The sequence below is a fragment of the Poromitra crassiceps genome (assembly GCF_964638095.1).
Source record: "Poromitra crassiceps genome assembly, chromosome: 1".
NCBI classification, from domain to species: Eukaryota; Metazoa; Chordata; class Actinopteri; order Beryciformes; family Melamphaidae; genus Poromitra; species Poromitra crassiceps.
Window position 1 is genome coordinate 104,221,381 of NC_139623.1, and position 17,883 is coordinate 104,239,263.

The 17,883-nt window shown below is 45.3% G+C and overlaps 1 protein-coding gene across 1 annotated transcript in view; it reads left to right on the forward strand.

Annotated features, from left to right (window-relative positions):
* Positions 1-17,266, forward strand: part of nlgn2b (neuroligin 2b) — a gene marked incomplete at both ends in the record, with an annotated part of 81,296 nt that extends 64,030 nt beyond the window's left edge. The window contains 5 exons of the mRNA XM_083646721.1: positions 5,208-5,393; positions 13,735-14,000; positions 14,188-14,341; positions 14,479-14,845; positions 16,336-17,266. Of these exons, the coding sequence (XP_083502847.1) occupies positions 5,208-5,393; positions 13,735-14,000; positions 14,188-14,341; positions 14,479-14,845; positions 16,336-17,266 (1,904 nt within the window). The remainder of the gene's footprint in view (positions 1-5,207; positions 5,394-13,734; positions 14,001-14,187; positions 14,342-14,478; positions 14,846-16,335) is intronic.
* Positions 17,267-17,883: the final 617 nt, after the last annotated feature.

Below are 17,883 nucleotides of genomic sequence, written 5' to 3' on the forward strand. Positions count from 1 at the left end.
GTATGAAGTGCTTTAAATGCGGGGATTTTGGTCACAATAAGCTTGTGGAGCGCTGCAACTAGGTAGCCACAACCAGCTAGCTAACGTTAGCCCCGTTAGCCCCCATCACAACAGCTAACGTTAACGCCAAACAAATCCTCTGCCTCCTCCCCACATTTGGTTTAGCGTAACGCCAGCTCAGACTTTCCCCTAATCTCAGAAACCTTGCGGGACATGTATTGCAAATTGCAATAGTGGTTGTTTTGTTATAATTTGAAACAGTCAACAGCCACACTGGAGGCGGCCATGTTTCGCCTTGGTTGCTGGGGACGGGTGTGTGACGCGGTTTGACGCGTTTGACGTATCCATGTGATTCCCCCTCCCTTGAGTGTGACAGAGCTCTCCCTTGAGAGGGAGAGCTGGCAAGAGGAAACGTGAAGCGAGTCATGCCGGCGGCTTAAGTTATAAACAATGCGTGACAATTATACTCGAATGTTCGCGATATAGTAATTTCTACATCTCATGTGGCACAAGCCGCGATACATCAAGTATATTCGAGATATCGCCCAGCCCTACAAGCGAGTATCCACTGTTAGCCAGGTCAGATAACGTTATCGTCGACAATGACGAGCATTTTCTTGTAAAACATACTGTACCTGGACTCCAACAAAGAAAGCTTCAGATAGTTTTCTCTCCTCCGAGTTGCGCTCGAGCCACTAACGTCAATAAAGACCCGCAGACGTTAATTCCCTGGAATGTGAGACTTAACGAGCCAGTTACATGGCGTTGCATTCTTAGACATTGCCTTTTGCTTTTATTTGGTATGTTACATACAATTGGCTAAAATATTAGTTAATTCAGAGTTAGATGCTGCTCAGCCTGTTTACGAGGCGGAGGCGTGAAGAACAAGATGCAGCGTTTAACCGACTAGTAAAATACTAAATGGTTAATAAATGAGTAGGCGGTTAAACGATTAAATGACTAGTCGCGCACATCCCTAGTAAAGAGTGGACATAATGAGTCAATTTGGCAGGTTATCATCACCATCAGCAACGCTGTAATCATCACCATCACTATCACCCACAATAATCACCCCACTGTACAACTTGCTGACTGCCCTGTTTTACCATCTGTCCCTCTTACCTTCTCCCTATACCCGGGAGCAGTATGGGTTAGCGCCCCAGCCTGCGTCTTCCGTGAGGAAGAAGCCCAACAATCCACGAGAGGCCTTTTAGGAGGGCCATTGAGTCTGCAAGTGGAGTCTGCAGTGCCACCAATTACTGGTACTGCATGGTATCCACCAAGATACCATCACGTCGGAATGAGATGTTTGGAGCGGGGGAGTCTGGTGCAGCGCACAGGTCCTAGACCTGGGCCCCGTTCACTTCCAATACCCATACTTCCATACTATTTAGTAGGCAAAAAAAGAATTAGTATGTCCCAATACATAGTATGTCAGATGCAGTATGCCAAGAGTACCAGGATGTTGTACTACATCAGCTCCTATTTCGGAGTATGCATCGATGCATGCTTTGTCAGCCAATCTTCCCCACAATCCTTTGCGCAGCAGGAAGTTACATCTTCTTCTTCTTCTTCTAATGTTTTATGGCGGTTGGCAAACAACTTTTTGTGCATTACCGCCACCTACTGGAGTTACGTCGCACTGACTGAGCTGCGTGTTCATGAATGAGATAATTAACTTTAAGAAAGCCTTGAAATATGTTAAAACCAAACAAGCATGGAGTGTGTACCAAAACATGCATATCTTGATTCCTGTTTAGAACTCTGACTTAATGTTTTTGCTTTATTTATTTTATTTTGTTTATTTGATTGTCTGTTCCAATTTTGTAAATGTTTAGTCTGAATTTTTTGTATACTGTACTGTTTGTTACTGCCAGACTTTGTTTATTGAAAAAAAAAAAAAAAAAAAACTCAAATGTGGCACTGCGGACGTCGGCGGAAGTGAGCAAGAGGTCGGAGTTCAGGAAGCTCACGTGACGACAGATGTAGTGTGTCCCAATAGTATGCATTTTGCATGCATGCTGCACACTACAATCCATACTATGTGAGGGCAGCGGCAGTACATACTACAAGAAAGAAGTACAAGTATGGGTATTGGAACGCAGCCCTGGTGAGACGAGGGAGGAGCCCGGCCGGGTGGCAACCCACAGAGCTCGGTCCCTCTACGTACCAGAGCAGTTCCGGAGCAGCGGATTGAGTGGCCCTGACCACGTGACCAACTTCGACCCTTCCTAGAGGGCTGACCGTGGGTAGCTACTGGGACGTAAGTTGGGGCTTGGCCAGCCCCGGCTGGGTCACCTGGGCGAGGGTGTATGATGTTGCGAGACCCGAAACATCCTATGACCCCAGGGTACATCACTGAGGATACGTCCCAGTTGCATCCATGCGATGTTTTCTCTTTATAAGCTCATCTCCATTGTCCCACTTCTCACCGCCCACCCTTTATACCCTACGATTTAATTCAGCAATGTGTGTCTTTTTTCTCTGTGTCATTGTAAATCTGTATTGTGGAAACCGCAATGATTGAAAAGGATCCTTGTTACAGTATATCATGTTACAGTATATAAAACACACACTGTATCCTAATCCTTGTTACAGTATATCATGTTACAGTATATAAAACACACACTGTATCCAAATCCTTGTTACAGTATATCATGTTACAGTATATAAAACACACACTGTATCCAAATCCTTGTTACAGTATATCATGTTACAGTATATAAAACACACACTGTATCCAAATCCTTGTTACAGTATATCATGTTACAGTATTTAAAACACACAATGTATCATAATCCTTGTTACAGTATATCATGTTACAGTATATAAAACACACACTGTATCCTAATCCTTGTTACAGTATATCATGTTACAGTATATAAAACACACACACTGTATCCTAATCCTTGTTACAGTATATCCTGTTACAGTATATAAAACACACTGTATGTTCCCACACAAGCAAATCCACTGAGCCGGGATCACTTTATTCATGAAATACAGAAGAATGTGTCCCCTTGCGGTGCAGACAGGGCCGGTTCCAGAACCAGATGACTAAGGGTGCATCCAAGATAGGAAGGGGTGCAGATGCCCGGCCGAAGGCCGGGCCCACTCGGGCGGCCGGCCTTCGGCCGGCCGCCCGAAAAATTTGACATGTTATTTTACTAAAAATAATGCATTTGACCATCATTTCAAGTAGAATGATACCACCCAAGCAAGAATATTTCAAGTGTTTCAAGTGCTTTACTGAAATATTTGGACCATATAATGATAATACAATTATCTCAACCTTAAAAGGTTACATATAGGTGCCAAAAAGCCATAAAATCACATCAAAGAACAAAGAAAAACAACAACGATAATTCAAGTTTAAACAGTAAGTGTGCAGCTGTAGCATTTATTTAAAAAAAAAAAAAAAAAAAAAAAAATTTTTTTTTTTTTTTTTTTTTTTACTTTTCAACTGAGCATGCAGACAATTAAAATAAGGGTGCAATGCATGCTTTTGCACCCCCGTAGAACCGGGCCTGGGTGCAGAGACATAAATATCAACAACTTAGATGAGTAGCACAGTACGCTGAATCACACACAGTTCAAGGGGGCAGTGCAAGATAAGGATCGACTGTAGGCTGTATATCAAAGTACATAAGTATTCATTCATTATTTAGTCACTGTGCACATTCAGTCAGCATGTTGACCATCCAGCCTTTTACCTGGAGTTAAGTATCCAGTTCAAACCACCTGCTACAGTTTTAAAGGCCCATTTCATTGACAAATGCAAGTTTACACCTTTCTGTGTGTATGGTCTCTAAACGTGTGTGTATAATGTGCACAGCATGAATCGGTGCATTGTGCCAAATACAGAGGGGGTTGTCCGTCCTGTACATTTTAGAATGACGGTAAATATCACTGGTTGTATTTTTTTGTCTGCGCTTTGCTAATCCCAGCAATAATCACACCACCCTCCCTCCTCCCACACAATAAATGTTATTTTTGAGAAGCTAATGACTTTGTGACTGCCAAAATCACTAACATGGCAATCTAAATTTAGGTGGAGCTCGGCTATTTTATTGGGAAGTAAGTATCAGTCGGCTCCATTAAGATTCAGTGTCCCTAAGCAGTGGACTGGAAAGAATGTCATTCAACAGTCCGTGGATTTGCCAAGTTTACCAGGTTGACACCCGATGCCATTCCTTCAAAGAAATAAGCCGAAATCTGCAAGAGGCCACAAGTAAGCAGGCAGACAGGTTTTCTTGTGTCTTGCAGGTGTCTTGAGTTCAAACAATCTACTGTAGGCCTACAGTGGGCAGGTCATGTGCTGTTTGAAGACACAAACAATATCTATCAGATTTTTATCTAAAAATATTTTTTTATTATCAACCTCAATTGGGAGATTTGGGACTGCAGCATCCTCTAACTGAGACACCATATGATAAATTTAGGCCAAAATGGTACTGGGTATGGTCATAGTTGGGACATCTGCTCCATCCACAGAAAGCGACAAATCAAAACTTACAAAATACCAAACTTGCTCCTATAAATAGCATTGAGTGAGTTCTCAACTCTCAACTCAACTTGGATTCATGAACAATTGGTGAACCTGCTGCCAAAATATTTTATTTTCCAAGGAGTGTGTAGTTTACTGACATTGCGTTACATGATTATTGAAGTCATACAAATGTTCAAAAATTCAAACAGTTAAGTCTTGCTGCCACTTGGGGCCGCCTAAGTGTGAGTTTGCCTGTGCTTCTACATTGGCATTGCAATTTTCAATTATAAGTGCAAGATATATTGTCTGTGTGTGTGTGTGTGTGTGTGTGTGTGTGTGTGTGTGTGTGTGTGTGTGTGTGTGTGTGTGTGTGTGTGTGTGTGTGTGTGTGTGTGTGTGTGTGTGTTTGAGTGTTTGAGAGAGAGTTGATGAGCTTGCTTAACTGCTGAATTTACAGCATGGGTATTAAAATGGCATATTATTGCTGAGTAATTTGGCAGCGTTTCCATGAAGGCTCCGCAGGTCTGCAGAGAGTTGGAGCTTCAGAAGTTCCTCCTGACAATGACAGAATACCACTTCCTGTTTGTTGGGGATATTAAAAAAAGCAAGAAACACTTGATTATCTTATGGTACGCCCCTCAAATCTCTGTCCTGTTCCTCCATTAGCACATCATCTGTAAACGTTCTCTCGCTCTCTGCTTGGTCTTCTACCCTGCAGGCTTTCTGAGCACAGGGGACCAGTCTGCTAAAGGGAACTATGGCTTGTTGGACCAGATCCAGGCCCTACGCTGGCTCAATGAAAACATTGGCCACTTTGGAGGCGACCCAGAAAGAATCACCATCTTTGGCTCAGGAGCTGGCGCCTCCTGTGTCAACCTCCTCATCCTCTCCCACCACTCCGAGGGTAAGGGTCTCTCATGGTCACTGTTATGTTAGTAGTCATAAACCCTGTCTAGGGATTGATTTACCATTATTAAAGTGTGGGTAATGTATTTCTTTACAGTGCATGTTATTAGACTGATAAAAACAACAGTGTCACAGAGTTTGCAGATGTCTGTTTCTCCAGTGGTGTGCTTCTAATATGCTCAAGGACTTTGAGAGTTTGGAAACAGGTAAAACAAGGAAGCGGTGTTCACACCTACAGTATTCCATCAATCACAACAAGAACAGAGTGTACGCCACCAGAGGATAACGATGTACAGCAACATTATTTGTATGTGTGATGAGTCATCACAGATACAAATAATGTTGCTCTGTCATCACTGATAACAGCTTTTTTTGTGTATTAAGAACAGTTGCTTAGCTATTCTTTTATATCAGGCATTAGCAGGAAACATGGGTGAAGGAATGACCCATGTCCCTTTGGGGAAAGTTAATCTTACATTAAGCTGAGGCTAAGTTATTGGACTACTAGGCCTTATCCATACCTTAAGGAATAGTTCACCCCAAAATGACATTTGAGTCATTATCTACTCACCCTCATGTCAGGAGTTTCTGTTTGAAGGACCACCAAAACACAAAGCAAGTTAGCCACCGTTGTTCAGCCTGAGCCTTCTCCTAGACTACAGAGAGATCTTTTTACAGCTTCAAAAAAATACATAAATATCCACCAAATTTCTCCAAACAGCGTGTGCAACATAACATACTGTAGGTGCTTTGTACCCAAATGATTGCACTGTGCGTCCAAAAGTGCAATATTTACCTAATTATTTCCGGTATTTTCCTCAGTGACAATGCTCTGCACACACGCCCTACAGCACTGCAGCGGAAAGACTCAGCTTGTTACTGTAGGCTGTGATTGTTTTCTGGAACAAAGTACTGTCAGTAATCATAATAAAATGCGTTGAGACAAAAAGGAGAATAAATTTGTCAATCAAAACAGTGATTATCCAGAACACAAATGCTTTATGAAATAATGTAACACCACCTAACAAATTGTACATGATCGTTATGCCATTCCTTTTCCACATATATATGCTCCCCTGGGTTATATAATTTACAAGCATAACACTACAGTAGTTTCCATCATTATGCTAATGATACCCAACTATACCTTGCAATGAAACCCAAGTGATAGCAAGCAGTTTCACACTTTACACGCCTGTTAGGCTGGCTTTACATGGTGAAACCTTCAGGCAACTAGTTGCAGGTTGCAAATTGCATGAAACATACTTTTCATGCAACTTGACATTTACACAAAACAATTCAAATGAATCAAGTCTCATGCGACACGGTAGTTTATTGTTTCACTAAAACAAGCTAGCTAGATTGGTAATGATTCATCTGTCATTGTTTTTCATTTTCTCTTCCTATAGTAGATTACTGTATGGAGTGAATGACGGCACGGTGGCTCAGTGGTTAGCACTGTTGCCTCACAGCAAGAAGGTCCTGGGTTCATATCCCGGTCCGTCCCAAGTCCTTTCTGTGTGGAGCTGAGTTTTAGACAAGTTTCACTCAAGTGTGTTGCAGAGGGCTTCAGACCATGCAAAACATTTGCAACTTAGTTTCACCTCAGTTTCAACCAACTACATTTGCGTGAAGGTTTCACCGTGTAAAGCCAGCCTAAGACTCGTCAAAATTAGGGCCTGTGAGAGTAAAATGATTGATTGACTGCTTATTGATTGGTTGTTTGTCATTGTTGACTCTGTTGAATTATGATGTGTAGTCGCAGACTGTAGTTCAATCATGGAAGACCAAATAAGGCATTAATAGAGCACCCCATGCTGTCATAACCCAAATGACATCATAAATGACATCATAAATGACATCAGTTATGACATCATAAATGCCCTTCTCCCAAATGACATCAGTTATGACATCATAAATGACATCAGTTATGACATCATAAATGCCCTTCTCCTGGTACTATATAAAGCCCCATCACCACAGCTTAAATCACACTTGTGCAGTCATCACTCACCTTGTGTCAGCATCACGCATTCATCCAGCATCTCCAGAGCAAAAAGCTTCATTCAGTCCAGCACCATGTCCGAGTCCGAAAACGAGCAGCAAAGTTTCAGCTCCACCGTGGACGCTTTCCTCCAGAGCACATTCAACGCCCCGGCCAGCCTCGGGCAAATCCCCAATCCCCAGGCTCCATCTCCGGGCGTCACAGGCGTCTCATGGGACGCTCCCCTCACCAGGGGCCGCGGCCGCAAAAGAAGATCCAACGTCAAGGAGGTCCTCGTCTCGCCTGGATCTCAGTCCGCACAGCACTCCGGAGGCCGCGGCCGCGGCAAAAGAGCCCAGAAGTCCACCTCCCCCGGATCTCAGTCCGCACAGCACTCCGGAGGCCGTGGCCGCAGCAAAAGAGCCCAGAAGTCCACCTCCAAGAAAGGCCCAGCGAAGCGCACCACGACTGCCGGCTCCTCGGCGGACGCGCCAAGGCTCCAGCTCGCGAGCCCCACGCTCCCCACGGCAGCAGCCCAAACAGCCCTGCCCCAGGTTTCAGGTCGTATCCCCCCTTTTCAGCCGGCATCTCTTCCGGCGGCCGCACTCATTGCAGGCCGGGTGCCAATCCCCGAGCAACTCTGCCCTGTTGCATACGGCCGCTTCCCTCTCCCGCGTCCGGTCGGGTATTATCAAACATGCATTTAGTCCCTGGTTTCAGTCAACGTTGCGGCATTGCTGCTGCACTCATTTCAGGCCGGGTGCCAATCCCTTAGCATACGGCATACGGCATACGGCCGCTTCCCTCTCCCGTGTCCATTCGGGTTTTAACAACATGCCTCTAGTCCCAGTTTCCAGTCAACCTTTTCTTTTTCATAGCATGGTTCCTCTCTTACGCATCCAATCCATCGATCCAATCCCAGTCATTTAGATAAAGTATAACCCTTGTAAACTTTTCCGGCCATGCTGAGTAGCGCGCTAGCTACCTGGCTAGCCACCGGCCTTCCATGCTATACTGCGCATGCGCGTGGCTGGTCTAGCGTTGCCAAAGATGCGCATTGCAAATGCAAGATGCGACACTATCGTCTCCCGTCGCATGCTTCAGGCAAAATGCCGATAATCATCAGTTCTGCTGTTGCCGTCCTTCAAAATATAAGAAAATGTATAGCTCAGCGCTAGAGCGGACTGGCTTGAATGTGGGAAAGCGGGGTTCGAATCCCGTGTGCGCGCTGATATTTTAATTTAAGATCCTGGTGAAATATGGTCTAAATCTGAAGTTCAATAAACGTCTGCAAATAGCGGGTGAAAAAACTTTCACTTTCAAATTTAAACGTCTTTTCAACCGAAAAATGCTTGCGGGTGGTTCTGGCTTCAGCATATGCTTGAATTAAGTTCTAGAGGTGAATGGTTGCAGAAAAGAGGCACCATGAGTTCCCTACTTTCTCCCAGTAGGGAATCGATCTTCCTCTACGAGATTTACTCTGGTATTGCAAATGCATACGAAGCTTCAGTCTCGATCATAAACAAAAGGTGCTCCTCCCAGTCCACCACGGCTTTAATGTGCAGTGCAGCATCACCCGGCTTTCCGTTATGCATAACTCGTCAGGTCAGCAGAGCTCATTCCCCGGTCACGGCGCAGTAGATTCAGCAGAGCACATCCCTGGTCACAGCACAGTGGCTACAGCAGAGCATATCCCGGCAGCGTTGCCAGACGTACGATAATTATCGTACCTGTACGATAATTTTGACCTCTGTACGATGTACGATCAATAATCCCCAAATCCCCCAAACGTACGAGAATCTCATCATTTCGTGACACTTAGACGAATCCTACGTCTATCACTCTATCTGTTTATACAATCATCTCTTCAAACAAACATATTTGCAGCTAATACGTGCAGGGTGTTTTGTTGTTGTTGCAACGCAGGCTGAGACCACAGTGTTGAAAAATCATGCCAAGTCCAAAAAGTAGCCTGTGATTAGCGCAGCCCCCCGACATAGGCGCGCCGAAGGCACGCGCGCTGGGGAGGGGGCGTACGATAATTTCACTCCAAAAACGATAATTTTGACCCTCTGGTACGATAATTCAACATTTGCCATCTGGCAACACTGTATCCCGGTCACAGCAGTGGCTCAGCAGAGCATATCCCTGGGCACAGCTCAGTGGCTTCAGCAGAGCTCCTCCCCGGTCACAGCACAGTGGCTTCAGCAAAGCATATCCCTGGTCACAGCACAGTGGTTTCAGCAGAGCTCCTCCCTGGTCACAGCACAGTGGCTTCAGCAAAGCATATCCCCGGTCACAGCACAGTGGCTTCAGCAGAGCTCCTCCCTGGTCACAGCACAGTGGCTCCAGCAAAGCATATAGCCGGGCACAGCACAGTGGCTTCAGCAAAAGTATACCCCCTGGGCACACCTCTTAGAAAATTGGAACGGAATCTCATTTTTCTACGACAAAATCGTCTCGTCTGCCGACGACTTAAAACTTTCTACAGATGCAGCACATTCACTGCTCCCCCTCCCGCTGGACGTCAAAACTAATCAAAAAGGTCATGGCACGAAAACCGCGTGTCTCCACAGCCAGTCTCTGCCTCAACTGAACTAAGTCCACCGTACAACAGCTCAGCCGAGGGTGCGGGTGCAACTCTCCCGAAGTGACAGTACACGACTGTCAAAACAAATGAAAAAGGCCCATAATAGACATACTGTAGACACGCAACTTAAAGTCAAATCCAAGGGGAAAACGTACTTATTAACAATGGTCAGCCCACCTTTAATATTCCAAATGTCAAAATGCACAAATCAGAACGTGCATCTATTAGGAATAGAACGGATAGATAGGAAAACTATGAGAAAAATATCAAGCCTATCTTTGCCTCATACAATTTGGGATAAAGTAAGTGCACAACTAAAGAATATAACATTATGTCTACTCATCTTTAGACATTTTCATGCCATAATAATATAATGCTAAAGGTTAAATATTGCATCTTTAAGCCATTGCTGGCTATGCTCATGCAGGTTGTTGCGACCTTGGTCATTACTGACCTTAAAAAATGCAGGTCATCGCTGACCTTTTTCTTTTGGGGGGGGTGGTCCCCTCCCGGGGGGGTCCTCCCTTCAACAACTGGGCTGCTGTCCTCATCAGCCATGCGTCCTACATCCATCCAGAGCAAGCTGCTATATCATCAGCCCAAAGATGCCTCCTTCCATGATTGGTAGGAAGTATTAATGCATTTCGTTGGTGGCGGTCTTCTCTCCCAATCCCCGTTTGGTGCCCATGCCCGGGCAATTTGCATATAACCCCATAAGTGTCCTCGCCATTGCTTAACCTCAGTCAGCCCACGTCCTGACAATTTGCACAACCCATCATCCCTGCATTCTGCTTAAACATCAGTCAGCCCATGTCCTGACAAGTCAGCCCCCGTCCTGACAATTTGCTCAACCCATTATCTCTGCATTCTGCTTAAACCTGTCAGCCCACGTCCCGAGAAGTCAGTCCACATCCTGACAACTTGCTCAACCCATTATCCCTGCATCCTGCTTAAACTTCAGTCAGCCCACGTCCTGACAAGTCAGCCAATGTCCGACAATCTGCATAACCCATCATTCCGGCATTTGCATAAACCTCAATCAGCCCTTGGCCCCCTTTTCCTCATCTCTCCCCATCATCACATGACAGGATCCTGGTTCATCCTTCACTTCAAGACCACACTCCAGAAATGCAACATCCCTGCAGAGAACTATTCCAGTCACTCCTTCAGGATCGGAGCAGCCACATCAGCAGCCATGCAGGGGGCGTCCTCCGCCTCCCTTCAACAACTGGGGCGCTGGTCCTCATCCGCCTATGCATCTTTCATTCGACCAGAGCAAGACACCATATTATCAGCCCAAAGATCCCTCCTTCCATGACTAAAGAGGCAACAAGCACTTCGTTGGTGGTGATCAAACTCTCCTTTTCCTCATCAATGCGCCCATGCCCGGGCTATCCACATCCACGCCCTTGCAACCCCGCTTTGCCTTAAAAAACCCCGGTCAGCCCCTCATCTCCCGACATGCCTAAATTCTCCCCCCGTCAGCCCACGACCTGACTAAAGCATACCCCAGGCGAGCTCCATGACCCCCGTTTTCACTCTCCCAGTTCCTGAAATAACTTTAAATTCCTTTGGGGGATGTCCTATCTCATACAGCACTGACGCCCCTCTCTCATAAGCAAGAGGAGCGTCACATCATGGAGTCATACGCCATACTCAAACTGTCTATTCTGATTCAATAAAGTTTGTTAAAATTATATTACGAGTCTCTCATGATTGAAGTGTAGTCGCAGACTGTAGTTCAATCATGGAAGACCAAATAAGGCATTAATAGAGCACCCCATGCTGTCATAACCCAAATGACATCATAAATGACATCATAAATGACATCAGTTATGACATCATAAATGCCCTTCTCCCAAATGACATCAGTTATGACATCATAAATGACATCAGTTATGACATCATAAATGCCCTTCTCCTGGTACTATATAAAGCCCCATCACCACAGCTTAAATCACACTTGTGCAGTCATCACTCACCTTGTGTCAGCATCACGCATTCATCCAGCATCTCCAGAGCAAAAAGCTTCATCCCACCACCTCCCCAGATCACCACCAATGTCATGACTCCTGTTGGAAACAAATCCCCTTAGGGGGGATGTCCTATCTCATACAGCACTGACGCCCCTCTCTCATAAGCAAGAGGAGCGTCACATCATGGAGTCATACGCCATACTCAAACTGTCTATTCTGATTCAATAAAGTTTGTTAAAATTATATTACGAGTCTCTCATGATTGAACTATAGCTGACACGCATAGCTGACATCTCAGGCACTCATTTTGAGTGTCTGAGATGAGCCTTTTCCTCTTCTGAGAGCTGTTTGTTATGTCGAAAAGGCATTCCACCTGGAGAGGAGGAGATAACATTGTGTTTTGTCTTTCCGGTACATAGAAGGTTTTGTTTTCACTTATTGTAAAGATCAGGGTCCTATTTTGTCTGTCTTGAGAAACATCCGATGGAATTGTACCAGCCACCAGCCACACGGAGGGGGGCTGGAGTTGAGTATAATTGGACACCAAATGCATTTGTTCTGGGCACAATGACTTTTGATATTGTGACGCTCTGTACAGAGGGAAGCTGATGATGGAATAAACAAATCCTTATTCATTTTAAACGAGCAACTCATTTATCGATGGATCAACAAGGCATTTCATTTATTTTGCTACTACAGGCCAACTATCAGCTCTCATTTAAAACACTTTTAAAAATGTACTTTTTTACAGTATTTATTTTTTTAATCCACAATTATACAGTATGTGTGATGTAATGCGTTTTGCAAAAGTATTCTATTGTGTCCCTGCTTAACTCAGTTTGGAGTGTCACTGCAAACAAATAAATACTACTACTACTACTACTACTAATAACAATAATAATAATAATAATAATAATAATAATAATAATAATAATAATACTAAATTAATAACAATAATAACAGCAACAACAACAACAACAACAACGACAATACACTTACATTATTGAGTATTGTTTGTAGATTAGTGACAACATTTGGAATTCAGTCTATAATACCACAAAGTGCAGAAGTCAAGGAGGCTGAATACTTTCTGAAGGTACTGTATGTGTGTGTAGGAGAGATGAGATGAGTTGAGGAGTATAGCTGGAGCTGCAGCGGAGAGGCTTCTTAATTGATTTCACAGGGAGAGGAGCAGGGGTGGGGCACATGCAAAATGTGGGGTGGGGGGCTTAATTATTAATGACAAAATCTGCAGATAAAACAGAGGGACAGCAAGACACTTTACATAACAGTGCAGCAGTGCATTGTCTCTCTCTCTCTCTCTCTCTCTCTCTCTCTTCAATACTGCCACCCAGCCCACAAGTCCTTGTTAACATCCTCTGATGCTGTGTGTAGAGTTATCACCAATTCATTAATTAATTAATTTGCTGCTGACTCCTGTTGTATGTGATAGAACCGCTTCATTTTCCAACCCTAATGTTAATAAAGATTTTCTCAGTCTTTGGAAAGCAGCAGGATATCTAGATGGCATCTCGTTCCATATAATAAACCACATATGCATTATTTAAAGCACTCACCCTGGAAGGCCTCGAAGGCCTTGTCAGCTGCTAGCAAAAGTGTGTCAGAAGGCAAGAAAAAAGAACTAAACTGAGAGAGGGAGAGAGAGAGAGAGAGAGAGAGAGAGAGAGAGGGAGAGAGAGAGAGAGAGAGAGAGAGAAAGTGATCATGTGTTTTTCTTTTGAAGCAATACCCATATACACATATGGCCATATGGCCCTGGTGTCTCTAGGTCTGTTCCAGAGGGCCATCGCCCAGAGTGGCTCAGCCATCTCCAGCTGGTCAGTCAACTATCGACCCTTGACGTACACCAAGATTCTGGCCAAGAAGGTTGGCTGCAGTCAGGGGAGCATGGCCGAGTTGGTGGACTGCCTGAGGAGGAAGAGCTTCCGCGAGCTGGTGGACCAAGACATCCAGCCCGCCCACTACCACATCGCCTTCGGCCCTGTGGTGGACGGAGACGTGGTGCCCGACGACCCCGAGATCCTCATGCAGCAGGTCAGCTTTGGCTTCACTCCATTTTCTGAGAAGCTCAACCGCCCCCATTCTGCTTGTCTTGTAGTGTTTGGTGTCGCCAGATATGACTGCCGCATTCTAAATAAAAATACATGGGACTTATATAGCGCTTTTCAAGGACTCAAAGACACTCCTGTCCTGACATGATGTGTGTGTGCTGTGCCACCAGGGGGAGTTCCTAAACTATGACATCTTGCTGGGTGTCAACCAGGGAGAGGGCCTGAAGTTTGTGGATGACAGTGAAGGAGAGGAGGGAATATCAGCAGCATCATTTGACTACACCATCTCCAACTTTGTGGACAATCTGTATGGATACCCTGATGGTTAGATCCTTCTTTTTTTTTTACAGGAGAAATTATTCATTTTATGCAGGTCCCAGGTCGACCTAGTGCTTCAATTAACCATGGGTGCTATCATTCTATACAGTACGTACTCACCTTGCTTTCTTGTTTCTACCTAGGTAAAGATATCCTAAGGGAAACTATAAAGTTCATGTACACCGACTGGGCTGATAGGGACAACAGCGACATGCGTAGGAAGACCCTCCTGGCTCTGTTCACAGATCACCAGTGGGTGGCGCCAGCTGTGGCCACTGCCAAGCTGCACGCTGAGTTCCAGTCCCCCGTCTACTTCTACACCTTCCACCACCACTGTCAGACTGAGGCGAGGCCGGAGTGGGCAGACGCAGCTCACGGAGATGAGATCCCCTATGTGTTTGGGATTCCCATGGTGGGAGCAACCGACCTGTTTCCCTGTAACTTCTCCAAGAACGATGTGATGCTCAGTGCTGTAGTCATGACCTACTGGACCAACTTCGCCAAGACAGGGTTAGTACTGTATAGTGCCAATTATAGGAGTTTCTAAAAATATCAAGTGCAAGCGTATTCAAATAGCAAGGGATGCATTTCCTTTGTGTGCACTATGTAGCATGTTTGGTCGAGTATGCAAGCACCACTCATTTTACTTACCATATGTATTTTTGTGCTATGAGGGTTTCCGAAATGCTGTGTGGCCTTTTCCTTTAGCGCAGTGGTTCCCAACCTTAGGATCGCGACCCTAAGTGGGGTCGCCTGAAATTCAAATAGGGTCGCCTGATTTTTCTTTTTCTTTTTTACACCACACACAATTTAAAACTAGCGAAGATGATTAGGGTCACTTGCGTTTTTTTTTTTTTTTTTTTTTTTCTCAGTTTAAAGTGAATGTGATCATCTCTAAAATAAAATGTTTTTTTTTTTGTATGAAAATGTTTGAGGTTATAACTAAATCAGGACTCTGAAAATAAAGTCACAATTTTGAGATTAAAGTCAGAATTCTCAGATTAAAGCCACAATAAGCATTGTTTTCACCTTAATATAACAGCTTTTTAGTCATTGGAGATGGTACAGTGACTTATAACAGAGAGAATGTCACCTCTATTGGTCACACACCGCCATCCAAAGGCCTCTCCTGGGACTAAGCAATTTCATGCCTGCGTCCTGGTGGCAGCCTGGCACATACTGCGCATGCGCTGTACAGCTGAAGCGCTGTGTTCAGTAAAACAAGGAAGTAACTTGGTGCGGATTTGCTACGAAAATGACGTTTCACGTAACTATGGATTATTATTTGATCACGTGGTGAGTACCCGATGTCACAACATGTACATAGAGCTTTCTGGCGCTGTGTTTTGTTGACTTTGAACGGCGATATCGATACCGATACTATTGCACTCAGAGGGTGCAGTTTCTCCAATAGCAAAACTTGGAAAATTTGCTGAATGGGGCTTTAAAGTCAGAATTCTGAGGGAAAAAAGAAGCATAGATGTGACATCACTGACGATGTCACTGATGATATTATCGATGGTGTAGTGTAGCCTTTCCCGGAATTGGAATGTCTAGGGTCCCTAGATTTTTGTGACGTCAAAATCGGGTCACGAGCCAAAAAAGGTTGGGAACCCCTGCTTTAGCCTCTACCCTAAGTGACTTTAAGTACAAGTACAAAGTCAGGCTAGTGTAGGTGAATATAGTATGTCTGATACATGTTGTGAGTAGAGGTGGAGGGATTGATTCCAGAAGTGTTGGGGCCTATTTTAACAAAACATGTGTGTTGGGAGGTGCACATGACATACCTGCTTTCATTCTCTTCCTCTAACATCCAAGCCAGATGTCTACATAGGTGCTCACCCCAAATAGCACATGGGATAGCTACATCAGATCCTGTGTATTGGTATATTGAGTAATTAGCAATACAGGTAAGGGTAAGTTTATAACTTAGCCATGATTAATAATTCTCAATATAAAAACTGAATAATGTTTTTGTTATTTCTCTCTATCTCTTGCAGGGATCCTAACCTCCCCGTTCCTCAGGACACCAAGTTCATCCACACCAAGCCTAACCGCTTTGAGGAAGTTATCTGGACCAAGTTCAGCTCCAAAGACAAGCAGTACTTGCATATTGGCTTGAAGCCTCGTGTCAGAGACAACTACCGGGCCAACAAGGTGGCCTTCTGGCTGGAGCTGGTGCCACACCTCCACAGCCTCCACGAGGAAATCATTAGCTCCATCCCCACCCGTCTGCCGCCTGCAGGGACCAACCGCTGGAGGGTACCTCAGCCCGGAGGCCGCACCACCAGGCAGCCCGTCATCTCCACCTCTCCCCCTGATGCCGAGCTATACGGGTCCGAGCAGCCTCGCATCAATCCCTTCCCGGACGAGACTCGGGACTACTCCACCGAGCTGAGCGTGACGGTGGCTGTGGGCGCCTCGCTCCTCTTCCTCAACGTGCTGGCCTTTGCCGCACTTTACTACAAACGCGATAAGCGCCACGAACTCCTGCAGAGACGCCACCGCCGCCTGTCCCCTCAACGCGGCACCGCGATGGGCATGGGAGTCGGCATGGGAGTCATGGGCGCCCCGCCTCACAATGACCTGGCGCTGAGCCAGGAGGAGGAGCTCATGTCCCTGCAAATGAAGCAGCAACGAGTGGAGCTGGAGCACGGCACGCCTCTGCCTTCGCGCGGCGTCCACGGAGACCTGGAGCCTCTGCGGCCGCCCGTGTGCCCGCCCGACTACACGCTGGCCCTGCGGCGGGCGCCCGAGGACGTGCCACTGATGACAGCCAATACCATCACCATGATCCCCAGCACCATCAGCGGTATGCAGCCCCTCCACCCCTTCAACACATACCCCCCTGTCCCGGCCCCCTCCACTACGCCTGTCCCCAGCCACAGCAACAATGCGCTACCACACCAACATTCCACCACCCGTGTATAGGACCAGGCACAACCTCTGCTACCCAACTCTGGGCTTACAGAGAGGCACCACCCAAACTTCTCTTCTTTCACTTTCACTTTCACTTTCACCATGCTTTACTGTTCTCTATGTTTGTCTTTTCTCATTAAGCCCTCAAAAAGCTGCAGTTTGTAAGATTTTAAGCAGTGAAATGAAATACCTCTCAAATGTAATCATGAATCAAGGGGGATGGAGTAAAAACGCTCCCTTGCCAAAAGCCTGCCATCAATGGTTATTACTTTGCCCCAGTAGAGCACTTTTAGTATGTGGTGCTGAGGTGAGGCACCATCATGCAGCTTCAAGCTGGTAGCTCTCTCTTAAAGAGGTACAGAGCTGATCACAATCATGCAGCTTGTGTGTAGCTTGGTTGCTTAGAATGCATGTGTTATTGTGTCAGTGTAAAACTATGTTTAACATGGAATACAAATATTCATTCCCATTCATCATTTAGCGAAAGGATGATACAGTAGCTAGCAGCTGTGTAGGATGCAACATTATGCCCTAACAAGCCTGTCATAAGCGGCGATTTCTTGAAACTTACAAATTGCAGCGTTAAAGGCCCAATCTGGAAATGGTATTTGGTAGCATGTGGTGAGTGC